We start from the raw sequence: 23733 nt of genomic DNA, 5'->3' as shown, positions 1-23733 counted from the left end.
GAAGGTCAGCAACGTAGCCTTTCTATCGACCGTCTCGATTTAGAGCCAGAAAAACTAAGCAAAGACTATAGCGACCAATCTGAAGATACGAGAATGCTAGTTGGACTATTATTTGCTTAAAGCAGTCAAGTATATATACAGTACGTACGATGCCTAATTTCACCTTATTAGTCTGCACGTCCGGTTCGTTGTCACTAAGTCAAGCAATTGCAATTGCTAAGTTGCAGCATGCTAGTAGCCAGCACTACGCTCGATTTAGGTAGGGGCAGGACAAGCGCGGTTAGTCCTACAATGCTTCACCGGCGACATGCTAAGGTTGTATCTGCCAGCCACGCGACGCAGAAGCGCTCGAGCTCGCTTATCCGCTTGGAAGTAAAGGTCCATCCAGTTGTTACACGTGCCGGCTACTGCAGTGCCTTATAGGATATACGCCAATCTGACATTGTTAACAGAGGTGAAACTACTTGACATAATAACACACAACGCTTGAATATTGACATGAAAAGCAACATCGACAAAATCCTTAGCTTGAACAGGATAGCTTTCAAGCACGAAAACCCGCGTCTTCGCTTTATATATCTTCGCATACGCCGTTGCTTGCTACTCGATATCGAGGGCAGGTCACGCGGTACGCGTTCGTATGAAGAATGAATAGCCCTGAACGTGACCGCTTAGATCTATAGTAACCGCACTTCTCGCTTACGCCAAGCTCGCCTCGTTATGGGGTCGTTAAGGTAACTGCTTGATGTTACGAATAGCTTCCTCTAAGGATATCACCCGCAGGGTAAGGTTATTAACAGATTCCGTAAGCGTATCGATTGCCTGGCGCGAGGTCTCCTCTCGACGCCGAGGAAGATAGCGATACTCACACTCTAAGTTGGATTCTGCGCATGCACGGCATGGTTGGCGTCCATCGCACTTTTTCTTACGTATACGACAGGACTGACACGCCTATAACCCGTCAGTGAAACTGGCCGCATCTCGTTTCAGTCTGGGACAACGTGCCGTTCGACATCTATCCACATGATACCTATACATTTGTGGGTTGAGTCGCGGGTCTTGCGGAGCAACGTCTGGGGCCGGCACCGGCTGCGATGGCGATGAAAATGCGAAGTGAGCTTGATATGCGACTGCACTGGATATCGCCCTAGACTCTGTACTCACCAATAGGATTCGTGGCTGACTCTGCAATGAACTTTGCAACGAGCTCTGCAATGGCTTTTGTCCTAGGCTCTGTTCAGTGCTCTCCCGGGGCGTTTGCACAACATCCTGCATGACAGGTTGCGTTGAAGGCGACACGAGCGGAAATTCAGGTGCGGGTTGTGGTTGCCACGTGATCTGCGAGTGAACGTTTGGCAAAGTTTGGGCCTGGGCCCGTAGCCATGGTGAATTTTGTTGCCAAGACCATTGCGTATCCGGTCCTAGCCACCGAGCACATGATGATTGTAGTGTTCGCCCGAACGTAGGTAGTTTTTGCGGTTCACCCTCGACCAAGGTGTTGTCGACCAGATCCCGATACTCCTTCGCCATGCCAGTTCGAGCAAGAGAACCTGCGCGGTGCGGAAGCGAGACTTGATTCTGGGGAGGCGTCCTTCAATGGTTGCGAACTTGCCTCGCCAGGTGTAATTCTTTGCAAAGCAGACGTCGGGGTATTGGAACGCGTCTGACGAGGGGGAGGTGGGGTTTTGGCGGCGGACTCTCTGTTTCCGCTCAGCCAGACTTGTCGGCTTCAAGGCACCAACAAGATGAGAGCGTGGGGGCAATGTGGGGGAATATCCGCAATCGCGCATGCAGGAAACTTCGCGCGATATTCAGTCCTTCGGTCGCACTGACGTCGCTTAGCAGATCGGTTAGAGGCGAGTCACGGGTAACGAGAACGATTGCAGGTTTTACAAGATAATGCCGCGACGCATCGGAGACTACAGCGCACGATTCAACAGCATCAGACATTATTCAGAGCAGGTTAACGACGAGAATGTTCCGCTATTGCAAGAGATTGGGTGCATTCTTATCGCACACGAAGTCCACGAGTCGTTCGCACTTACGCTGCTGCATCGACATGACCGGCTTGATCCCGGCTTCGTCATGGTACACACGATTACAGCAAGAGAAGATATCTGCTCCATAAAGGAGTTCGATCGAGAACATGTCTATGACAGTGAAATAGCGACTGCCTGCGGAAGCATCATTATTACTTCGTCGTCCAGTGTCTCGACAGATTCTATGGCAAGCACTGCCTAGCAGCTACTTGGGTGAACCAGCAGAACGCCAGTCACTTCGTTACAATTGACGTAACACATTACGGAATCTCGACCCAGCCTGCTATTCTACCCAATACATGATCGTACCATCTAAAGCCACGGCGGAATTGTGTCTCCAGTGAGTCGACTTACTTGCAATTACTCGCTGGAGACGCTCTAGTCGCCCTTGCATTGCATCTGAAAACCCTGTTGTGCGCAATAGTCTGGAACGGACTCTGTTGAGGTTGGGTCGCTGGTCGCCAAGCTCCAAGCAGAGACGGTGTTTAATCAGGTCTAAGTCCTGCTTCCTAGCCTTTGACAGGCAATACACGCTTTTCCGGATGGAGATCGCGCTACACTAGTGCCGCCCTCCAAGATGCCTAGTAAATGATGGAATCAAACAGGCGGTGTCCGATCGGTGTCTCCTCGTCGAGTCTCCCCAGTCTAGCGCTGAGGAGTACGTCATCACTTGTTTCCGTTCCCCAATTGCGTGCACGCCTCCGCTCATTCCTCAATGACCTTTCCTTGTCGGTCCAGCTTCCACAGGCCGTCGCTGGAGGCTCAGACCCCTGCCGACTTGCAGTGGTCTAAGTCCTTGTTCCTAAGTGCCGAATTTCAAATGTATCGTTCCCATCGGAAAAATCAAGCTCCCACGGCGATTGCGTTTGCAGGGATTCGACCTTCCTTCACGAGTCCACGGTGGAACATTCTCCCAGTAGGAGTCGGATAGCTGCGTCTCAAGCTGCGACCAGATCAGTCGAGCCTGCGTCTTTGTATGATTAGTCCTTGTCTATAGGGGATTTAGCGCGATTGCTCACCTACGTTGGATTGGCCCCAAGCGTATGCGTCGCGCGCAGAGTTGTCATTGTCATATCCGAGCCGAGCCTTCGCATCTTCGGCTGGTGTAGACGGTGGGAGCTTCCGGTTCGCTGCTTCAGACATGGCAGTAGTAGTCAGCGAGTTGGCGTGAAACATATCTCTGCAGGGTCCCGTGGTTGCAGCTCGTGTGCAAGGCTTACCAGTACACAGGTACAACCATTCGCAGTTTCTAGTAACCTCAAGCACACAAGCTATCAACGCATGCCGCGGCGCCGCGGACTTATATACGTGTTTTGGCCCGTTATCGAGTAGTCTTCCGAACAAAGCTACACTGACCTTACTCCCATATCGCCGCGCTCTGCGGGAGGATGGCTAAGGTGGTGGCGCGCTATCCCCGCGCATGTAGGAGCCGTTCTGCGGCAGTGAACTTCGATCAACGGGCTTGCCCCATGTGCCGCAAGAAGCTCGATGACATGTACCCTACCGAGTCGTGCTGCCTTGTAATGCAGTCCCCAGTCCGAAAGCCTTCTGTACATTGTACGACGTGAAATCGTCCTAATACATTACGTGGTCGACGTGAGCTCCTTGTAAGAGGATGAAACGAATGATCTCCAGCTGATTCCCGCCTTTGCGACGGAATCCTCTCTAGTCTCTGACATCCTGGGCTTCGAACACGACTACAAGCCAACCTCAAAGATGGCCGGTCTCGACATTACTCAATAGTAGTGCCGATACGTAGCGATTTTGCTTTTACAAGCCCTTTGGGGCACTGCTTTCAGATACATGATCTGCAGTGGTTTCTAGATTCGTTCGAGCTTATCCTCTCATCGGCACAGCTTCTGATTCATTGCGATCGTGACACACTTCGCCAACACCTGGCGGATGTTTGTCGATGTCTGCTGCCAGGAGGTACAATTCAGTACCAGGTATAGAATGCTTGCTTCTTGTGTCATGATCTGCCTCCGCGCAGATCTCGATCTGAGTGAGGAGTTCAGAGCTGTAAGGCTGCGCTTCGCTCCCTTCGGCTTGTAGGAACAACAAGCGGAATACCTCATACCAAGTGTCCAGATCGAGCGCAAATTCAGATAACGAACACCTGATAGGAAGGATGAGCGCATAGCTAATCCAAAAACAGTGTTCGCACATGAGGCTCGCTGTATTGTCGCTGTATCGTAGCCAAGACGGAAGTAAACGATCGTCCCAAATAGCTTGTCTATAGTCCTTGAGGGCAGGCGCTGCTCTTCTAATCATCGTCCATGACAGAACGTGTCGAACAAGGCGTTGCTGTGTCAGAGTCAGCGTTCAACTGGAGCAAGATACTTGGACACTGTACAATTACTCGGTCGAGCTGAGAAAGCTGCTCAGCTTCCGAGGCGTCAGGCGACAGGCACAACTCGTCTTTGGCGCGCTCTATATGATACACCATCTGGTCGGCCCAGAAAATCACACTTCTTCTCACGTCGCCGCGCAGCACTCTCCATTTGCCTTCCGGCACGAGTGTCTTTGCAGCTAACGCAACGTCTGTCCACTTAAACCCGGCGCTCTTCTTGACAAAAGCGCACAGACGTCCATTCATGTCGTCGTCCGCAAGTGAGGTGGCAAGAGCGGAGCTTGACGGGCGCGACATAGAGTATAAAACAAAGGCGCAGTGTCCGGAAATGCAGAAAAGTGAACCAGCGCCCTGGCCACTGAGCCTTGTCAGAGCCTAAGAACCAGTATTGGACGTAGCGAGTGTACAAGCGGTGAAGGAGGGACTGCGGGTCTTGTATCTTAAGCTGGGACTGGACCTAGCACGCATCCCACGTCGCTAAGAGTCTGCCGATCAACTTGGCAACCTGATGACCTCTAGCGCACCGGTGCTTAAGTGAAGGCAGTGAGGTTGCATCTGCGGCGATTCTGCCGCGTAGATTTGCATGGCAGGAATGGAAGACGGCGTGCAGGAGAACGAAGAGATGTGGGAGAGCTAGAAAGCTACATGCAGAAAAGTGGGCCTGGTACAGGTGTGTCACCCGCTGCCTGGCATAGCGCAGCGCAGCCAATCGGATTCGAGCCTGTGAGGACCGCTGCGATTCTTACAAGCTCGGTGACTATTGGCCGATATCACTGTAGCATTGGCTTCGCTGCGTCGTGTGAAGATCGTGGGCATTAGATACGCGCTAAGTATTGTTAGCATATACTTCGAGCAAAGTCCTTCTTGGGTAAGAGAGCACCGCTGGTACTAGTACGACACTATTAAGATGTTCTTCGATCTCACCAATGGAGAGTTCGAGGAGCTATGCATATGCTCGCTTCGTAGTGTCCTACAAGGTCCACGCCTGACATCAACACATGTAACGCAGGAGGCAGTATAGCTGTGCGCTAAGACAAGAATTACGCAGGTCGCTTAGGGTTGGTAGTGACCAGTTGACCGTTGCGTCAGAAAGCAGCGATCCGACCAAGACCCGTGATTTTCTAGCAGCACCTCGTTCTGCCTGGGCGTTGCACTCATGTGTCGCTTTCGTACGCCTTGTTCGTACCACCGGTGCGGGATATGAACCGTCAAGTAGTTGGCGTACAGTTGTCCTGGACTTCTTCGCTAGCTCTTTCTGGGACAGACGCGACATGTGATATGTACGATGCTCGTGCACCCTCGGCGAGCATGCCGGCGTTTGGAAGCAGCTACAGGCAATGAGAACACAACGATATGTCGCATCGTTCCTAAGGTGTCCCTATTCTTGCGTGCATACGACGCCGTCGGTTGGAATGAAGTCTGCTTTAGCTCCCGGCCGAGTCCTGCTCTAAGGTATTTTCGGCTTCACTACGAAGGCTAGCTTTGACATGACAATCTCGACGGAACACGACATCCTCGAGCGGAAACGACATCTAGCGGACGGATGAGCGGGGGTGTAAAACTTTGATTGCACTTCGTTCTTCATTGTTTGGCAAGCATTGCTCAGCCGTCTAAGCCCGATGTCGGGCTCCGAGCTAAAGATTCGCATCCGTACACCAGCTTCGGAGGTTCGTGCAGTTACTGGATACTCATGGCCTAATTGGCGCAGCTTCCAGGTAAGCTTTCATGAAACTGCGTACTTTTAAAGACTGACATTTGAGAGCGTATTACATTAGAGAAAGCGAAGACACTAGTAGCGCAGTCTCAAGGTGTTCTCCATGCATGGAGCGCTGTTGAGCCAGCTCGCGCCAAAGACATTCTTGAAGAGTTAAACGGCGAACTCGTCGCTTTGGGCTTGCCTGCTATAACCGAAGATATCCTGTATTGGCGGATGTCACGTATTGATTTCGTACGAATCAGGGAGAAGGAATTAGGCCTTTCCGAAAATTCCCAATCCTCAGGGTCTCGCCCGTTGATCGCCGACGAAATTGATGCCGTGAAGAGTGATAGGCAAACAGTACACGGTGACGCAAGACAGACCACGTCTAGTACAGAGTTTAACGAAGACGCATAACGCTCCTCACGCGGCTGCAAGGTGGACTTAGTTGTCCGCCATACTCGATAAGATCTTCCGAGCGCTCCTCGGGCAACCGCCTCGCGGATGATGCTGCCATTTCCAGGAAGAGACTGCTAGCAACGCGACACGGCGTAAGCAGCGAAAACTCCGACAGTGTGGATAGGCTGTGAGGACGTGATCCAGTTGCCGACGTCTTCAAAAGGGACAAGCTGTGCTAGGCCTGAATCATGCAAGCTTATATTACGCATGCCGAATCTGTTCTCCCTTATCTGCAGCGGCCTGTGCCGTACCGCATCTGGGTATCGATCTCGGAGTGCCCGTCGGTTCGACGAACATCGTCCTATCATTAGCTATGTAGCACACGTAACCGTCGCAGTTCTGGCTATCAAGCTCGCGATCAACTCTACCTGTTCACTACGACTAGGCGGATGAACACTCAGATAATGGCAGTACGCGAGGGATACGAGGAGTGCCTCGCCTCCGAGTCTTCCGTGAGGGCGGGTTGCCGTGCTAGTGTCCACGACGGACTCACATCACATCCACGTCCATCTATAATTCTACATCTTTACACCACTGACCATGACGTCCGAGAGGCGCGATTTCTCCGCTGGCGCGGCCTATTCATATTTTTCAGCTTGCGATCAATACGAGACTGACCCCCAGCCTACCCTGCTATACTTTCCTTCCACGTACAGCATCGATGCGGCCGATAACGCTAGCAACGATTGGGACGCTTGTACATTCAGGCACTACAACGAAGCTTCGCTATGTGTCCCAAAGGTATCTGAAGCCCTCGCTAGCACGGATTACAACCGCAGTCCTGCATGGTCGTGCGAGGCTCAAGATGAGCCTACCGTCGGATCTTTCAGCGTATTACTACACAGATCGGACGTGGAGGCATCTTTGCCTCTTACGAACAGCGCTACGAAGAATGCTACTGCCGAATCTCCGGCACAAAGACCCGTCACAGTAGTTGCAGCACCACCGACGATCAGTGAACGTTTTATCCTTCCCGCCTGGGCTCAGCCTGAAAAGCCTCGTGGCAGGACTTCGGTTGTACTTGGCGATGCTGTTCCTTTCTGGCTCAGGAAGGTCATGAGAAGCCTCAAGGTTACAACGAATCGGAATGTACAGCCCAGCACCCTTAGACACGCGTGTGAGTCTCTCCTGAGTAAGCCTACTGCAGTGTGGCAACTAGGCTCAGTATGCCTACCTACGCCGGCTGTATCTGAACACATTCAGGTGTATGGATTTGTCCTATTTGTCGATCTGATGCATGGGCCTGGTCGCATATACTTCAAACTATCTGACAGGTGCTGGGCAACACTATCAGCAGCAGCGGGCCGAAAGCACTTGATCTCGAGTACCAATACCGAGGAGGAGCGGGCCACGGACGGGCAGCCTGTGAACGATCTGGCTAGTCTGTATGTTGGTTGGGTTGCCGCGAACAATTTGCAACGAGTCAAGAAAGATGGTTCGGGTAGGGTCTACGCTACTGAGTTGTGCAAAAGAATTGAGTGTGAGCTGCAAAGGGTGGCATCTACTCTCTAAGATGCTGAGACGCCGACATCCGCGGCTCCGCGGTAAAGGTTGATTTGTACCATTCTCCTGTATGACCCGCTCGGCCATATGAAATTTCGGAGGTATACCGTCCTAGCCTGGGAAGTGCTTGCGGGCATTATAACCGTACAAGCTATTGTACACTACTCTAAGCTATGATGTCAATAGCTTTAGGGTCGAGAACGTCCCACTGGCTGAAACGAATCTGCATAGCATATGTAGATATATTGACCAATCGCTAAGGCACAGTGGCCCCGCTCTAGTCGCTCCAGTTACACGTACTACATCGTATGCATGCTACCTATGACCGTCTGCTATCGATAAACCTTCGGTACACGCGGTCAAATCCTTCTTGTCCCTTCACATATTGTAACTAGCGTCTGAGTCTCGTACCTCGCTTGTGAGTGCTTTCCTCTCTTCCAAGAGTGTGAACTCATCGAAATGCCTCGATAGCTCGTGTACGTCTTCGTTTGTTCTTGCATTGCAACGCTTGCAGTTCGCCTCAAGGCATAAATGCGCAACTTTCCCGTTTGTTGGATCTCGTATCTCATGCTTCAGACCGTCCCAGTGCAATCGCTCTGCCGACCGCCAACTGCTATCGCCACTCTGATCAAGCCATTGCCCGACTATACAGAGGAAAGCGTTCGCCACCACCATAAAAGCGTTGCAGGCTTTGATAGTCGGAATATCGAACCAAATTGGGTGCCATCTAACCAGGGCATAAGGTAAGAGTTTATCTGGTTGATTGTCTTCGAACAGGTAGTAAATCGTGTCGACATATGAGACATCAATCTCGTCGAATTTCTCAAGCAAACACCAACTTATTTCGCTCTGGTAGAGTCTGAAAAGGAACGACGATCTGCCGTCTGACTTTTGCTTAAGGCCGATGATTTCGATTGGGCGGAGGCAGTCCGGAATTCGCGCGAGCGATGGCCATTCTCTCGTTGTTAGAGCCTCTAAGGCCATGGAAAGAGTCTATGAAATTGGAATAGACACGAGAAGACCTTGAGAGCGAAAAGTATATTGACTAACTGCGTACTGCAGAGTTGCGGTATCTTTGTATGCTGACGCTCCGGCTGCAATGTGATTTGCATAATCATTCTTGGCCCCTGGTATCAGTCTATCGACGTGTCTCAAGTCACCAGGCCCCGCCGCGCATTGACTGTCTCTGTACATATGCATCTCTCATGCAGTTGGAATGCTAGTGTTAGCTCCGGCGAGCCCGACAGATCGCCGCAATGCATTGGTTCAAGCTCCCAGCAGCCACTTGGATGATGCGCCGCAGGGGGAGCACAACCTGCTCCCAAGCGAAAATGCTATCTCAACGGGTGAAAAGAACGCTAGCACCAAGGCGGGTAACACAGGCCGCCGAGCCGCCCCGCCCCGCATACCAAGCACTCCGTATCTCCCAATGCTCCCGCCCATCCCAATACTTCCAACAACCCCGTGACAGATCTGCACCTCATGTCTCTCCAAACTTGGACAAGAGCCATCGATGATGCGGTTCTTCGCGCGGTTCGAAGACCTTAGGGTATGCCAAGCATCTGGTGGTCTTGGGACGTCATTGTCTTATTCAGTCAGTCTCGGACTGGGTCAAAGTAGCGTGTTCATAGAGCATTGGCATTTCTCTGCTCGATCTGCGAGCTATTGGTGGGTGGCTGCAAGTCGTGGGTAATGTTCCCAGTAGGAGACTGAATGTTCTCGTTCCGAGCGGCAAGTGCCACTGTTGGTTCAGCAGCCGATCCTGGCTTATCACCTGCTCCAAGCTTCCATTGTCGCCTTCTCTCGTTGTTCTGCCTTCTCAGAGCCCACACACACACGTCTCTCTTGTACGTATGGTCACGAGGCCATGGCCAATTGGCTTCTAGGAGCTCTATCATCTGTTCCCGAGAGACCGGCGCAATCTTCTCCCACGGCTCTTCAGCCAAGCCAACGTCGGCAAAACCCGAACTGCGTTGTTCATGCCCGTCTCGCTTGCTATCGGGTGTCGGATGTGTCTGCATGTACGCAGCAGATTTGTAGACTGTCGCGCCGGTAGGACTCTGCTTCATGGACTTTATTTGATAGGCAGAGACACTGATACATCGAGAACGGCTGCCGCCATGACATAGCAAGGAACCGCAGCGTAAGCACATATGCGTATTATAGTCCCGCGTCATTTGTCCTGCTTTGCACGTGCGCCTTTTCTGAGAGCTCAGCAGCTGTTCTGCTCGTTATTTCTTGCCATATGTCGACGGGCTTTCGGCGCAAACTATCAGTCCGCAATACCGACCAACAATCCGACCACTGGGAGCTCAACCCGCTTCGCACGTTGCACACCCCAATTAGCATCTCTGCATCCCGCCGCTCTCCCTAGTACTTTTGATCCCAGTATAGTGCTTATTGCCGTGATATACCCAAAACCCGCCGATTGCAAACCACCAGCCCAGAAATATCACTGTTTGCCACGGGAAAGAGGCAGCGCTAGGATGCGGCGTGACAGGAAGTCTGTCCATTCGATTAGATGATCTGTACACAGAATCGCACGTTGGGTTGAACTTACGTAGACATCACCAGTAAGAAAGTGCCAGTGACCATGGCCAGCAAGCAAGGAATTCCCCATAGGTGCCAACGAATAAAGGCGTTTGGAGGAGCCGGCAGGTTCTGTGGATATATAAAAAGAGCGCCCTGGCAGATGATATACGATAAGATCAAGGCAAGACCAGCAAGACTGTTGTAGGCGTTCAGAGCAACGGAGGAGCCGAGACCGACAAGGGCAAGCAGTGCAGAGACGACGACCACAACCCAAAGGGCGTTGATAGGTAGTGGATCTTTCCATTGTTGGACTCTTGTATGCCCAGCCGACGGAACAGGTGGTGCTTGAGAGACGTTCTTCAGAGCCTTGAATGGGAGCCCACCTGAACGGGCGAAGGACCAAACTTGCCGGCAAGCCGTCGTGCCTGCGGACAAAGCTGCTGCAAAGTTCGCAACGATGATGAACGCAACGATCACCGTTGTTCCTCCTAGGGCAGCCCGAGGATGCATAGTTTCGAACGCCTGGCGAACAAGCTCGATGTAGGGGTAGCCTGTGTTTGTAGCTAACAGGCTGTCGATGTTGCCGAGTGTAAATGCTAGGGTGATGCTAACAGCGGCAAAGAGAAACCAGTTGAGCATCAAGAAGCCGATTAGGTATTTGGATAGGTATTTCCGGGCGTCAACTGTTTCCTCACCTGCAACGTATTAGCAAGGTACTTTGCTAACGGGGCTCAACTTACTAAAGTGCGCCATGCTGTCGAACCCGAGGAATGCTGAAAAGCATAAGGGAAAGCCGACTAGCATCCTTACGACATCATTCTGCCATCCTCCAGAGCCCGACGAGGTCATCACTTCTTCAAACGTTGATCGTGGTCGAGAGAGCCATAGAATCGCCAGAATGAGGGCGACGTTGCCGACACGAATAAAGGCGCAGATGAGCTCCAGCTTACTCAACCACTTGGGGCTAAGGTAGTTGACAAAGCAGACGACGGCGATAACCAACAGAGTCAACATCACGCCAACCCACGACTCAAGCTCGTGCTGAGGATGGTGAAGCGCCCATAAACCCTGCAGCATCGTCGCAGTGCCGTAGCATATAGCGGCAAAGAAAGCCTGCCAGCCTATTACTCCCAGCCAACCCACACAGTAGCTGAGAAGTCGACAGCGAGGGACTAGGAGCGAGACCCATTCGAATTGTCCGCCAGACGTCGTTCCTCTAATCATGCTTTAGTGTGCGTTGCTTGACATTCGGCTTTGACGGCTTACCGCTCAATCAGCTGGGCAATCGGGTAGTACATAATCGTTACAACGAACATCATCATGAATGGACCCAAGAAAAGCATACGTCGGCCTCCATTCAATAGGTAGAACTCGAGATTTACGAGAACAAATTCAAACACAATAATGATATTAGTGACGAAGCAGCCCACCGAGGATGGGCTAAGGCAGCGGGAAAGTTGTTGCGTTATCCCCAGCTGCTTCATATCAGACTTGTCGGCCGTAGTGCCGTAAAATCCGTCCTGTTTCGCATGATGTCTCGCCGTCGTTAACTCGGAAAGCCGCAGATCGTTGTTGTTCGAAGTTATTGCGCGGAGCTCCATGTCGTTGAGCCCTGGAGACACCGAATGCTTCATATTGGAAGCTGATGACATGGAAGTAGCAATAGGAATGTGGGCGAGCGTGGCGATGTAAAGATTGCAATCCTGTAGGAAAGGGAAAACTGCAGCTCGATCTGTTCAGAAGCGAGGCGTTTCCGTTGAGGATCACGCGTAGGCTTCACTGTCCCTGCTCGCCGTCAAGAGGCTTTGCCCTTGGCGATCTTGTTGGATTACGCTAAGGGTCAAGCACGGCATGCATGTGCATGGCACTAGCGGCCGGCTATGGCTCTCCCGTGCTAGGGTCGCAAGCGGCGCAAAGGTTGTCAATCGAACAAGAGATAATGTTGCTGCCGTCGTCAGAATTTAGTTAATGGACGCGCAGAATAGAAGTGGCTCCTAAACCTAGCGATCAGAGTTGTTGTGCTTGTAGACACAGAGGAGCCGTGGGACCCATTTGTTGCAAATCTCGGCGAGAGCAGCGGGTGGAAGCCCTTGATCGGTCGTTCGCTTGATCCCAGCCGAGCCGGATAGCGTGTGCGCATGCAGGCATCCTTGCAGGACTCGGACGGCCCATCTGACCCGACTAGCTCAGGTGAGCTCATTTGGACAGCTCTGAACGGGCGGCTCACCTGAGCAGTTCCGCTCATGCAGCTCAACGCCTCACGTCGAGCATTTCGGGTAGTCTATCTGGCACGGCAACCGCAGCGCTCGGAGCGGAGGCTGTTCGCTCTTCTACCCACCGTTGCCTTGCGTGGTTGCCTTCGCCCATTCCAGGTCCTTACTGTAGCCCAGCGGGAGGCGAAAGCCCTCACAGCGTATGCCCGCAGTCGTCGTCATGCAAGACAGTCAGCGTCCACCGCTCTTTGCGTACCACAGCGATGATGCCAGCAGTGTGTTGGCTTACTGCAGCCTCCTGTCGATCTTTGCGACCTTCATTATCTCGGCTCTAAGAGTAGCAGCATACTTCAGACAGGACATCCTGAAAAGTGATGGCATTACCAAGCCGTTCCTTATTTTGGATCGAGTTCTTTGGGCGGTAGCACTGGTGAGTTAATAACCAAGAGTCTAGGCCGTTCGGTGCTAACTGTCGTACGCAAGTTTTCTGCACTTGGTGCAGGTACAGCAGCACTCGCCGTGGCTGCCCACCACCTCAGACGGATTCCAGGCGATCTACATCCGAACGAGCTACGGCTCAAAGCCTGGGTCAGTGGCGGGCATCGCATGCTGGGTCGACTTGTAGGCTGACGTCGCTGTAGCTCGAATTGGCTGTCCTAGCAACGACCCTTCTAGCATTAGGTTCCAACAAGATTTCGCGCTTCTGCGGCATTGGATATGCGATGATGGGTGTGTTTCCAAAACGATGGAAGTGGTGGATATACCCTGGAACAGCAGCATATGTGATGGGACCTATAGGGATCATCATCGCTTGCGGTTACCTAAGGACTGTGCCGAAGTTCGTAGGTCGACACCGTGGCTCCCTCGCATGCACACATCTAACCCTCTCTCTTGTGTTTTTAGTATGGTCTCTGGGCGTATGCAATCGCCGGACTTGAGGCCATGGAGGTCATCCAATGGGGACAGCTGGGGTTCCTAGTCAACTCGACGTCCTCGGGAGATCTCCCAGAGCGGACGAAGTGGAAGGTCAGCCTAATAGCAATGAGTGGGCTGAACTTTTTGTAAGCTCGCTCTTCGATACCAGCATGTCGCATGCTACTCGCAGCTGAGACTAATCAGAGGCAACCACAGGACGATTCCGTTTGCGACTCTTGCAATTCGGTCAACGCTTGCTTATCAACGGGCGGTCGAGTTGCCTGCACTGGACCTCGTACTTCCGTTAGCTTGGTGCCTTGGCCACGTAAATCTTACCCTAGTTCTGAGCGTGCAGAACTGGAGTATTTGGTTCCCAAGGCTAGCGGCCAAGCTGTTCAGCGCGAACAGCGCGCAGTACGAGATGTCCGTCCACGATGGACGCACCAGCAGCTACGGCAGTGAAGCGGACTTGGTTCGCAACAATTCGGAGATTCGCTTGCCTAGCAACAATTACGAGGTCGCCAACTAGCGTGCCTAACGCCTTGCCGGAGGTTTGACGGAAGACATAGTAGGAAGAAGCTCGAGTCGGCGGATTGGCGAGTATGCGTTGTGGACGTCCTAGCCGCATGCTTCTCCCTATCTTGAGAGATACAGCGATATAATATCGGTCCGCTCCTGCTTGCGGCTGAGCGCCCGTATACTTCATTTCACTATGCCTACTTACACGGTAAAATTTCTCCATAGGTACCAGGTAAGAAGCAACTAAGTTTGCAGTACACAATAACTCTAGGACAAACGGGCCGATTCCGCTAGATCTAAAGCTTGGCGCTTCTGCCGATACCAGCAACGTCATCCAGGCGCTTTCGCACATCTGGGCTATCATGTCTCAACCGACGTCAAGCAAGGTCCTACAGACGTGACTTGTGCGCAATTGTCGGGAGCAACGCGACCTGAGTGCAATGTCCTCCGCATTGCCCAATGTCCAACGCATTACGCCTGGCATGAGCGCCAAGGATGTTCGAGCACATGCGGAATTCATTAATGACGAAGGCTGGAAATGGTTCACTGTAGGTGTCCAATGTACCTTCAGAGACATACGCTAATTTGCTTTAGAATGAGGCGAGAAGAATATTGCTCGAAGAAAGTCCGGCAGAACGCAGAACTTGGTCGACGATGCAGCCGAAGGTGAAAGAGATTTGTCGCAAGGCGCTTTACAAGGTATACTCAGAGGAATGGGCAAGTGAGTCGGAATTAAGAGAGGACATCTGTGAATGGAGGCTCGACGCTTCGCAGTATCAACGACGGCGAATAGTGGGCCGAAGTGGTAGTGGCACCGAGTCGTCAGCGTCGCACGACAAAGAAGCATTTGGGAAAGGATCGCCTCCACCGCAGGTGGCCTCTCCACCAGACGTCGGGCATAATACCTCATGATTCACTCGAAGTAACTGTGCAACATGAAAGAGGTTCTGCGCCCATCTTGAGATGGAGACGCTTGGCATAGAGGTATGGCCAACGAGGGGTAAAATCCTTGTCGAACTCGTGGCAGTCACCCTATATACATCTCTATGCGGATGCAACGATCCATAGCGGTGCTATCGGACTTTCAGCAAGGCATATCCATCGAGGTACCGCAGCCCCGTTGCCAACGACTACAGCTCGTCGCACATTTGCGCGCCCGTTGTTACCATCAACGCCTAGCTCCGCCACCTCCTTCTCTGTTGGACTCCCTGCAAACCCACGACTGCCAAAGCAGTAAAGGAAGGTCTACCAAACTCGCTGTGGCTTTCGCGCCATACGTCAAGATTGGAAGCATTGCGCCATTCCGGCGGCTTCACCACACGTACAGGAGCTGGAAGATGCCTTGCATGTCACTGCTATCGCTGGTATGCTCGTTGACTGCAGTCACGGTAGTTGAAGGAACGAGAAAGCCATATACTCTCGCGGTTAAGCGACGCGCAACGTCCACATGGCAGTGCCATCTCGAATAACTAGCAACCGAGATGGTGTGCAGCAATCTTCAACAGAAAGCGAGGGACAACAGAAACTATAGCAGCCTTACCGGCTTTCTCGTACCATTGCTGTCCGGATCTGGCGCTTGCGGAGTGACATGCTCCTAACACCGCCGGCTTCTCAATGTGACCGCTAACGCCATGCACCCAGCGCTCACCCAAGACGCAACACCCAGTTCATGGTCGTACCACGGTGATCGGGCAGCGTATCAAGCTAGTCGGCTAGATAGCAGCGAGGTCATGACTTTCAGCTCGCCGGCCCTTACAACAAGCACGCCCAGCGAAGCGTTAGAAAGCCCTCTCGGGCTACACGGAACATTTCACGCCCACTGTTGGACGCTCGCAATCCCGGTGTTGTCATCACTGCATGCCGGAGCCGGTAGCGGTAGTATAAGACATGCACTGAAGGCAAATGAATGCGTGGTGTATCCACAAGCGCTGAGCTGCAGGGCTTGGCGTTCACGCCCCTGCTGATGAACCATTTGGATGGTCCACGGATGTTATAGTTCCAAAAGTGGAGCTTGACAAGCAGACGATGACGGAGAGTAACGGAGCTTGTACGAAGCGTAACGGTCACACCAATGATCATGTGCAACTTCAAGTCCTAGGCTTGTACTCGATTCTCTATCCAGTGCGACGTCTCGCATGCGGTCACCAGGCACGAGTCCGCGACGGGGACCGAGGAAAGCCAGCGGAAAAACTGCAGCTACTGGATGCGCCGAGGCCTGTGACTTACGTTACCGCCGATCACTCAATCCTCATCTGTCACGAAAAGCGCCGTGGCGGGAATGCCCTGTTGATTGTCAGACGCGGCATGTAGACATGCGCTGCTCGTCGCAACTCCACCCGTTAGCTCAAAGTCCAGCCAGCCCCTACACGCTCCGACTCTTTACCTTGCTCGTCCCTCCAACCTGCCGCTACGAAGCTTACCACTTCCTATAAACATTTCACTGCACACTGTCACTTCCATTTCGTGAACTGCTCACGCTGTACCTTGACACCATGCCGTGGATGAGCAACGACTTCTTTGCCGGAAGGCCTTCCGTTCACCCTTCAGCTTGGAACAAAATATGGTCCGAGACGCAGCCTAACCACCACCTCAAGAGGGATTACCAGGACAATTTGTCACCTTGGCATCTTCAGAGATATTTGCTAAGTGCCCCGGCCCCATTTACAACCTTGGCGAACTCCCACTACCACAGCAGTCTAACAATGCCGTATGAAGCAGATCAATTGCTGTGTGAGCCTACCGTCCATTCTTCTGGGCCAATGCCCCTCCACTCGCACCGGTTGGCTGTACAGCAGAGCTCAACTAGCGACGCTAACAACACCGTGGCCCACAAAGCGCCGGCGCAAAGACGGTCCAAGGCACACTCAGCATTACCGAGGAGCACCCAATGCCTCATCCTTCCAGGCTGGCCTGAAGTTGGGCAGCCTCGTAGCAAAACCCTTGGAATCCTAGGCGAAGATGTTCCGCTATGGCTCTGGAAGGTGGTGAAAGACCTCCATTCTATTCGTGGGCTCACGAGCGATGCCACGATCAGGCACGGCTGTGAAGCTCTTCTGAGTCGGATCACGGCACTGTGATGACTAGGCATGATACATCTGCCCACGCCAGACGGGTACCGCGACATAGAGATACACGGTCATGTGCTGTTCGTCGACCTAAGGTCTAGAAACGGCCGCATGTACTTAAAGGTAACGGATGAAAGCTACGCAGAGCTTCAAGCGGCTATGGCCCCCGAGAGCGATCTCGAAAAGCAGCAAACCACCAAGGGCCTGGTAACGCAGGACTTTGCTTGTCTGAGCATGGGTTGGGATACTGCGCGAGAACTGCAGAGGATGAAGAAAGACGGGTCTGGTCGCTTCAGTAGATCATGTGCGCAACGTGCGGAGCGAGTCGAGCTAGCAGTGATCGGATTGTCGGTCTGTATTGTGGACTTTAGTTTGCTTCGAAAGCTCGTCGACATGTGGCAGACGATGACGAGCAGAATAGGTGCTGAGCTTCCAGAAACGGCGAAAACTCAAAGCGGGACAAATAACGCGTACCATGATAGGCATATGTGCTTAGGCGGCTTGTCATTGCTGTGTCATGGCGGCAGCCGTTCTTGATGTATCAGTGTCTTTACCTAGCAAATAACGTCATGAGCTGTTTCTTTGCTAGTAGCAGCAATAACGAAGCGGTAAATCTTCGTTATTGTTAGCTGCGCTAGAGCGTGGATCGGCATCTTTAGTATAGAATGCTTGCGTGCTTCAACGAACTCCTATATACAGTTACAATTCACACACTATGGGTAGCAATCAGTGTCTCGTGAGTCGAGCATTAAGTAGCGTTGCAGCCTGCTCTCGTGTGTAACCTTGAGCAACCAAAGTATTGACGTAGGCAGTATAGTCAGGTTGCGCTCGACTTGCACGCTCCTCCTCCTCCTCCTCCTCCTCCTCCTCCTCCTCCTCATCATCATCACTATTACTTTTGTCGTTGTCATTGCTAACTTGGACGTTCTCCGTGCGTGAACGCAGCGCCGAAGTCTGATTGGAGAACAGTCGCGCGCGGACAGCAGTGACTACAACTGCTCTCTGAAGCTGTGGGCGAGCAGTAAGGACTTGTTGTACTAATAGTTCGAACGCCTGCTCACGAGATCGACCTTGTCTAACTAGGGTAGCGTATGTGGTCCTAAGGGCCTGAGTTTGCTGAGTCTGCTGCTGGGCGCGCCTTTGAGCGTCATCGGCGTCGTTATCGTTGGCGTAGTCATCGTCAGCGTCGTCATCGTCGGCGTCGTTATCGTCGTCGTTTTCATCGTCTACTTCTTGTCCCGGCCTCTCTACCTGGCTCACTACTCTAGGAGGCGGAAAAATAGTTGTATTATTGGAGTAGACAAAAGGCATTGCACCTAGACCCGAAGCTACGATGACGACCGATGTTTCTCCTTGTTCCCTGGTAGTTCCAGGCTCTAGCACCGGGTAATTCTTCCAGATAATCTTTGTTATCCGAAGAGTCGTAGTCAAGGCAGTGTGGATCCATCGAACTGAATCTTCAAGGGCGAAGCGCCCCTGATATGTCGCTGCCAGTACAAAGGTCTGCTCGTTGGCAAAATGTGCTTGATTCTGGGTATACAGATCCCTGATCTCCATGAACTTGTTGTGCAAGTTTCGAATTCCTGGATTGCTCGTCGCGCTTAATGGCTGATGCTGCGTTCCAGGCTCGCGTGGTGCGATATGGGCAAGGATAGCCGCCGTTGGTGAGATTATCCCAATTGCGGTGCAGGAATTTAGCCCTTCGGTGGCGAGGAAGCGTATGTTGCTGCGCGGCGGCCAGAACACAATGCTTACCTCGTTCATTGCAACGAAGTTTGCATCCGGGCGATAGCGGATCTGATTTACTATATGGCTGTCCATTGGTCGCCCTAAGCACGCAGATTTGTTGGCTAGAAAAGTTCGTCGGGTCGAAAGATGTCAATTTTGTAGTGCAATAATAACACTGGAAAGCAATAAAAGATGTTTCACTGGTCTTGTCGTACTTCGACTGCTTTCAATACCCTCGGACAAGCAGGCAGACACTACGTTTCATGACGTCTCTCTCGTGATTCTCCGAGCGGGCTAGGATCAGCAAGATCCCTATGCGCTGCAAGCGCCCAAAAAGGGAAGGCTGATTGTAACTAGTCACGTCTGCCAAATCAGTAGTAGATCTTGCTCATAGGACAAGAAGGTCTTGATCTGCAATGCTTGCCTAGCAGACCGGCTCAAACCAGCTCCTATGATCAGTGCGGGAGGCTTGCGAAAGTCATGATGGAACGGGTCTGTATCATAGCAGGTTAGGCATGTGCTTTGCGACTGGGCAGGGTTTAATGAGATGGCTAAAGCTGACGTGCCGGTGCTGTGGATCAAAGTGTTACCGCTGCAGTAATGGGTCCACGCGCAACGCTCCCAGTACTATGTCGATCCACGAATAGCTCCAAGGATGAAACACCACACTGGAAGCGAGGGCGGTACGGTAGAGCTTCGGAAGAAGCCGCTTACATAATACACAGTAGCTGCAATCCTCTCCGATTCATGTTTGTCTTTCATATCAGTCTTGTGAAACTTTCAACATATTTTGCAAAGCATCAGCATGGATCTCGCTCCACTCTACAAAGTGCAAGACCCATGGGAAATTGATATCGTCAGTCATCTTGGACCTCTTCCTACAGTAGATCCTGTCGAACTTCTCCCCGGGCTGAGTGTCAGTATCGAACCCCCAGAAGCCGGTGATTCGGACCTACAAGCGGCGATCTGCGCAATAGAGACCGGAGATTTGATTACTACGAACCGAGTTACCCTAAAGATTCTCATCGAAGATGGTGCTGAATCACGCCGCCTTCACTATTGCCTGCTGCGAGCCGCTTGCAAAGGGAATGTTCCGCTGGTCCGTGAAGTTCTTGCCCGAGGCGTCTCAGTCAACAAAGAAACAGTTAAGGTCGCGATAAAAGCAAAGGCACTGCCACTCTTCTCCACTTTTCTGGATGCTGGCTGGGACATCAATGAGCCATTAGGACCTTGGCAACCACCGTGTCTCTCGTAGGTCATCTAAGGCATGTGTGTTCCGCTTCTGACCGACAGTGCAGTCTCTGCATCCACGACCGAGATTTGGTAGCGTGGCTACTAGCCAACGGCGCTGATCCTAACCGGCGGTGTGAAATCGATTTGACTCCTTTATCTACGGCTGTCGAAGCTGCATCATTCGAAGTTATCAAGCTGATGTTTGAATATGGTGGCCATATCGGACACGGACAGCTCCTTCATTATGCAGTCCGCCGCAAAGGCGGGGATCAGATGGAAATCGTTCGTTTCATTCTCTTACAAGGAGCTCACGTTGACCACGTCATGTATCAGAACGATCTCAAATCGTACCATCTACAGAAGGCTTTCGGACTCGGGACTGCATTGCACGAGGCAGCGCGACTAGGCAGGGTTGATGTCATCGATCTTTTGGCGGCACATGGCGCGAACCCGTTGATCGAAGACTCTTTGGGCAGGTTGCCGCTACAGATTGCGCAAAGGGAAGCGAATAAGCGAGCTGAAGAAGCTCTTCGTCAGATGTCGGCAAGAGCTAGGGTACCGGAGTACCAGTTCACTGCCGCAGCACGACTACAAGATGCATGGAGATAATAATGTCATCACTCTAGGGCCACCTTCAGAGCTTGTGTAATAACGGCGATGACGTTCGGTGACCGTGCTGTCGCAGCTGCCTTGCTGAATTCCAGCAACAGAATATTGCTCAAGAGGGTATAGATTTGAGTCCTCACGCTCGCTTAGCCTGGTTCCGCAGTGACACGATCACGAGCATCGCTTGTGTGCCGCTATTCTGCGCTAACGTTAGCTCACTGCCCTGCCCTGCTTTTGAATGTCGAGCAGTTAGAACTCCTTCGCATCAAAAATGGTGCGCGAATCAACGGAGGGACCATCAATGTTGTGGACCCTCGGATTCTCGCTGCAATCATCACTGCCTAGATGTAGCACAGCACAAACCCACCGTGTGCATGGGCATAATGCGTCCGCATATCTGTGGCACATCGGCGATGTCAGGTATGACCAACGTAGACTGTATGAGTAGTGTGCATCTTAGATTATCATTCAAAGAAGCCGCAGAAGGATGACGTCATGATAACTTCAAGCACACGCCAAGCATACGCGCCGAACCGACAAGCCAAACGCCTCCATGCAGCCACATGCTTTCAGCCGTTAGCTGTACGACTGATCACAACTAACCAGACGAGGTTTGGAGATCAGGAGAGTACGTCATCTGACGTTTCGCATTTTTAACCGCTACATAGCAGTCTACGAGTTCCTGAAAGAACTGTCGTGACATTATATATTCTTCCTCTTGGCCGTTCCATTGCGTTTCTGTTGGCATACCGTTCGGCAAGTGCATGTCAGCGTATACCCTAGTTCTTCTACAGCATCCATGACCTTGACCGCAGCAGAGTCCGGTTTTTAACAATATCCTTGGAAGACTACATGCAATGTGCTCATACTCAAAACGCATTACACACCCAGGTCTAGTCATGCTGCAGTACCGCCGGCAACGAAGTGATTCGATAATGGCAAGCTTTGCATATTTATCTGCGAAGATGCCCACGGATGCTGCCCGATCAGTCACATGCTTCTAAATTGCAGGATTGTGGCGCACATGAATGAACTGTGTGCGGCAGACGCGAACGTACGAGCCTTGACATAAACGTGGAGGTTCATTCTGCACACTCTCATGTATCTGCTCTGCTTCTTCGTACCTCTCCTGCTGGTAAAGCGCGACTCTTAGCTGTTCTTCTCTTTCAAATCATTCTCACGTGTGCATCCGAGATCATGCTTGATAATGGAGACTCGTAGCAAGGGTCGGAGATTACGGTATCACAGGATAATGGCGTGTTCAGGACACCCAGCGAGCCTGCAAGTGCGTCGCAGAAGAGAGAGCCCCGTCAAATGCGACGGACTCGCACATGGGTAACGTAGGAAAGAAGATTCTTATTCCCAGTGTCTCGCGCTCGAGATATGCTCGATCCTCGAGCCTTGCTCGCTATTGAGCCATGGTCGCCTGTCGCGCATTCGAGCAGCAGGCACCATGTCGTGCTCCTAAGGCCGAGCAGTGGTCGCGCGGCCAAGAGTCAAGGGCTGATCATCTGATCGTGCCTTCTTTGTCAGATCGTAACATTGTCCGACTAAGTACCAGTCATAACTGATGTCGGTTTACGATGAGATTTGCAGAAATCGCGCCCCACACAAACCACTCATCCACTCCTAACACTGTAAACAACTCCGATCGTACTTCGCTGCCAAAGGTGCCCATCATGTGAAGCATTTCCACCCGGGAGAAAGCCCAGACCTTAGTATTGCTCGGTAATCGTATGTGCGCGATGCGGATGGAGGTGAGTTCACGTTGTCCTACCCCGGGAACCCATAGCTGGCTGCACCGCCTTTGCCGTTCCCGTATGGCAGTTGCTTCGTTGCCGTAAAGAGAGATGAATTGGGTACGACGTCTGTTCTTCCAGTCAAGGTGGCGCCTCATCGTATCTGGCGTAATAACGTGCCAAGCATCCATGAGGTACTGGTCAGGATCTTCGCAGTGAATACCTATGCCAGCCTGGAATGGTGTGCACGATAGGTTGTCGTACAAATGGTATAGATCAAGGAAATTCTGATTTACGAAGTCGTGAGGTTGGAAGATTTGTAGAAGTGATTCCCTCTCCATATCAAGTGGCTCCGCTACGTGATGTAGTAAATTTGTAAGTTAGTGGTCTAGTAGTGATCATCAGCTTCAGATCCAGCCCCGGGCCTCTGGAATACTGCAGAGCTAAGGTATCTGTGGCTCACCATTCCGTCCAGAGAGGGCACAAGTAAGAGTGTCAGTCACGACGACTGGAAAGGACGGGGTTCAATATGCGTTGGGGTGGGCAAATAAGATGAGCTTAACGTGACATCAACTGCAATACTTAGCGGCCTGCAAGAGGTCACATAATGGTCCATCTGCAGCTGCGGACCCCACTTGACCGCTGAGATTTCCTTCCAACCACGGTTAATGTAAGATATCACACCTCTCCAGCGGCACATTGGCTCTTGCGCCACCACACCAAGAACCACAACTTCGGAACCGAGGCGACCAGCAATAGTGGCACACCATCACGACGCACGGTCTCTGACACACTATTTTTTTCTTAAGATCACACAACCAGTCAACGAGCTGCAAACGGACCGAGCGTTGCGATGGTGGGTCATCGCGTTTACGCCTCAACTCTACTTGCGCGGCTTGTGGTGTGGTGGCGCAAGAGAAGGGTGGATTATGAATCACACCAGGGTGTTTCTCCGTTGGAACAACCAGCCAATGATCCGCCTTCATCTCTCCCTGTTGCACTATCTCTGCGGCGACTTTCGTGACGAGAGAAATTACCTCGTTCTTCGGGTATTAATCCTTCTCGCGAAACAAGTTGGGGAGTTGAGTTGGGTCGATGTAGCAATCGCACGACCGGCTTTCCACTTCCCACGTTAC

At 52.1% G+C, this 23733-nt stretch overlaps 16 protein-coding genes across 16 annotated transcripts; 7 read left to right on the top strand and 9 right to left on the bottom strand.

Annotated features, from left to right (window-relative positions):
* Positions 1–530: 530 nt before the first annotated feature.
* BAUCODRAFT_445112 (uncharacterized protein) lies at positions 531–1693 on the bottom strand. Its single transcript, XM_007677542.1, has 3 exons — positions 1165–1693; positions 1006–1089; positions 531–942 (listed from the first exon to the last, which is right to left on the bottom strand). The coding sequence occupies exons 1-3, from the start codon at positions 1528–1530 to the stop codon at positions 730–732; spliced, it is 663 nt and encodes a 220-aa protein (XP_007675732.1). The 5' UTR covers positions 1531–1693; the 3' UTR covers positions 531–729.
* A 145-nt stretch (positions 1694–1838) lies between these two features.
* Positions 1839–2314, top strand: BAUCODRAFT_33005 (uncharacterized protein). Its single transcript, XM_007677032.1, has one exon. The coding sequence runs from the start codon at positions 1900–1902 to the stop codon at positions 2239–2241; it is 342 nt and encodes a 113-aa protein (XP_007675222.1). The 5' UTR covers positions 1839–1899; the 3' UTR covers positions 2242–2314.
* Positions 2315–2580: 266 nt separating this feature from the next.
* Positions 2581–2975, top strand: BAUCODRAFT_33004 (uncharacterized protein). The gene has a single exon (XM_007677031.1). The coding sequence runs from the start codon at positions 2755–2757 to the stop codon at positions 2968–2970; it is 216 nt and encodes a 71-aa protein (XP_007675221.1). The 5' UTR covers positions 2581–2754; the 3' UTR covers positions 2971–2975.
* A 594-nt stretch (positions 2976–3569) lies between these two features.
* On the bottom strand, positions 3570–4232 carry BAUCODRAFT_33003 (uncharacterized protein). The gene has a single exon (XM_007677030.1). The coding sequence runs from the start codon at positions 4203–4205 to the stop codon at positions 3876–3878; it is 330 nt and encodes a 109-aa protein (XP_007675220.1). The 5' UTR covers positions 4206–4232; the 3' UTR covers positions 3570–3875.
* An 885-nt stretch (positions 4233–5117) lies between these two features.
* BAUCODRAFT_33002 (uncharacterized protein) lies at positions 5118–5764 on the bottom strand. The gene is made up of 2 exons (XM_007677029.1): positions 5270–5764; positions 5118–5215 (listed from the first exon to the last, which is right to left on the bottom strand). Exon 1 carries the CDS (start codon positions 5660–5662, stop codon positions 5381–5383), a length of 282 nt encoding a protein of 93 aa, XP_007675219.1. The 5' UTR covers positions 5663–5764; the 3' UTR covers positions 5118–5215; positions 5270–5380.
* Positions 5765–6294: 530 nt separating this feature from the next.
* BAUCODRAFT_33001 (uncharacterized protein) lies at positions 6295–6844 on the top strand. The gene has a single exon (XM_007677028.1). It carries the CDS (start codon positions 6320–6322, stop codon positions 6500–6502), a length of 183 nt encoding a protein of 60 aa, XP_007675218.1. The 5' UTR covers positions 6295–6319; the 3' UTR covers positions 6503–6844.
* Positions 6845–6968: 124 nt separating this feature from the next.
* On the top strand, positions 6969–8265 carry BAUCODRAFT_445072 (uncharacterized protein). Its single transcript, XM_007677541.1, has one exon. The coding sequence runs from the start codon at positions 7085–7087 to the stop codon at positions 8054–8056; it is 972 nt and encodes a 323-aa protein (XP_007675731.1). The 5' UTR covers positions 6969–7084; the 3' UTR covers positions 8057–8265.
* On the bottom strand, positions 8245–9363 carry BAUCODRAFT_33000 (uncharacterized protein). The gene has a single exon (XM_007677027.1). The coding sequence runs from the start codon at positions 9029–9031 to the stop codon at positions 8426–8428; it is 606 nt and encodes a 201-aa protein (XP_007675217.1). The 5' UTR covers positions 9032–9363; the 3' UTR covers positions 8245–8425.
* A 237-nt stretch (positions 9364–9600) lies between these two features.
* BAUCODRAFT_445030 (uncharacterized protein) lies at positions 9601–10306 on the bottom strand. Its single transcript, XM_007677540.1, has one exon. The coding sequence runs from the start codon at positions 10222–10224 to the stop codon at positions 9673–9675; it is 552 nt and encodes a 183-aa protein (XP_007675730.1). The 5' UTR covers positions 10225–10306; the 3' UTR covers positions 9601–9672.
* Positions 10307–10389: 83 nt separating this feature from the next.
* Positions 10390–12180, bottom strand: BAUCODRAFT_69141 (uncharacterized protein; the record flags this gene model as incomplete). The annotated part of the gene is made up of 4 exons (XM_007677302.1): positions 10390–10552; positions 10614–11274; positions 11320–11795; positions 11846–12180. The coding sequence occupies 4 exons, from the start codon at positions 12178–12180 to the stop codon at positions 10390–10392; spliced, it is 1635 nt and encodes a 544-aa protein (XP_007675492.1).
* Positions 12181–13839: 1659 nt separating this feature from the next.
* BAUCODRAFT_445025 (uncharacterized protein) lies at positions 13840–14452 on the bottom strand. The gene is made up of 3 exons (XM_007677539.1): positions 14432–14452; positions 14152–14382; positions 13840–13993 (listed from the first exon to the last, which is right to left on the bottom strand). Exons 2-3 carry the CDS (start codon positions 14333–14335, stop codon positions 13908–13910), a joined length of 270 nt encoding a protein of 89 aa, XP_007675729.1. The 5' UTR covers positions 14336–14382; positions 14432–14452; the 3' UTR covers positions 13840–13907.
* Positions 14453–14666: 214 nt separating this feature from the next.
* BAUCODRAFT_121746 (uncharacterized protein) lies at positions 14667–15138 on the top strand (the record flags this gene model as incomplete). Its single annotated transcript, XM_007677538.1, has 2 exons — positions 14667–14774; positions 14821–15138. 2 exons carry the CDS (start codon positions 14667–14669, stop codon positions 15136–15138), a joined length of 426 nt encoding a protein of 141 aa, XP_007675728.1.
* Positions 15139–16454: 1316 nt separating this feature from the next.
* On the top strand, positions 16455–17372 carry BAUCODRAFT_445004 (uncharacterized protein). Its single transcript, XM_007677537.1, has one exon. The coding sequence runs from the start codon at positions 16719–16721 to the stop codon at positions 17301–17303; it is 585 nt and encodes a 194-aa protein (XP_007675727.1). The 5' UTR covers positions 16455–16718; the 3' UTR covers positions 17304–17372.
* Positions 17373–18017: 645 nt separating this feature from the next.
* On the bottom strand, positions 18018–19055 carry BAUCODRAFT_147383 (uncharacterized protein; the record flags this gene model as incomplete). Its single annotated transcript, XM_007677536.1, has 1 exon — positions 18018–19055. One exon carries the CDS (start codon positions 19053–19055, stop codon positions 18018–18020), a length of 1038 nt encoding a protein of 345 aa, XP_007675726.1.
* A 738-nt stretch (positions 19056–19793) lies between these two features.
* On the top strand, positions 19794–21277 carry BAUCODRAFT_32996 (uncharacterized protein). The gene is made up of 2 exons (XM_007677026.1): positions 19794–20270; positions 20318–21277. Exons 1-2 carry the CDS (start codon positions 19825–19827, stop codon positions 20859–20861), a joined length of 990 nt encoding a protein of 329 aa, XP_007675216.1. The 5' UTR covers positions 19794–19824; the 3' UTR covers positions 20862–21277.
* A 1142-nt stretch (positions 21278–22419) lies between these two features.
* Positions 22420–22938, bottom strand: BAUCODRAFT_121743 (uncharacterized protein; the record flags this gene model as incomplete). Its single annotated transcript, XM_007677535.1, has 1 exon — positions 22420–22938. The coding sequence occupies one exon, from the start codon at positions 22936–22938 to the stop codon at positions 22420–22422; it is 519 nt and encodes a 172-aa protein (XP_007675725.1).
* Positions 22939–23733: the final 795 nt, after the last annotated feature.

This window comes from Baudoinia panamericana (genome assembly GCF_000338955.1).
Source record: "Baudoinia panamericana UAMH 10762 unplaced genomic scaffold BAUCOscaffold_5, whole genome shotgun sequence".
Classification (NCBI taxonomy): Eukaryota; Fungi; Ascomycota; class Dothideomycetes; order Mycosphaerellales; family Teratosphaeriaceae; genus Baudoinia; species Baudoinia panamericana.
The sequence above is the reverse complement of the archived record's forward strand: the minus strand, read 5'-3'. Positions and strand labels throughout refer to the sequence as shown.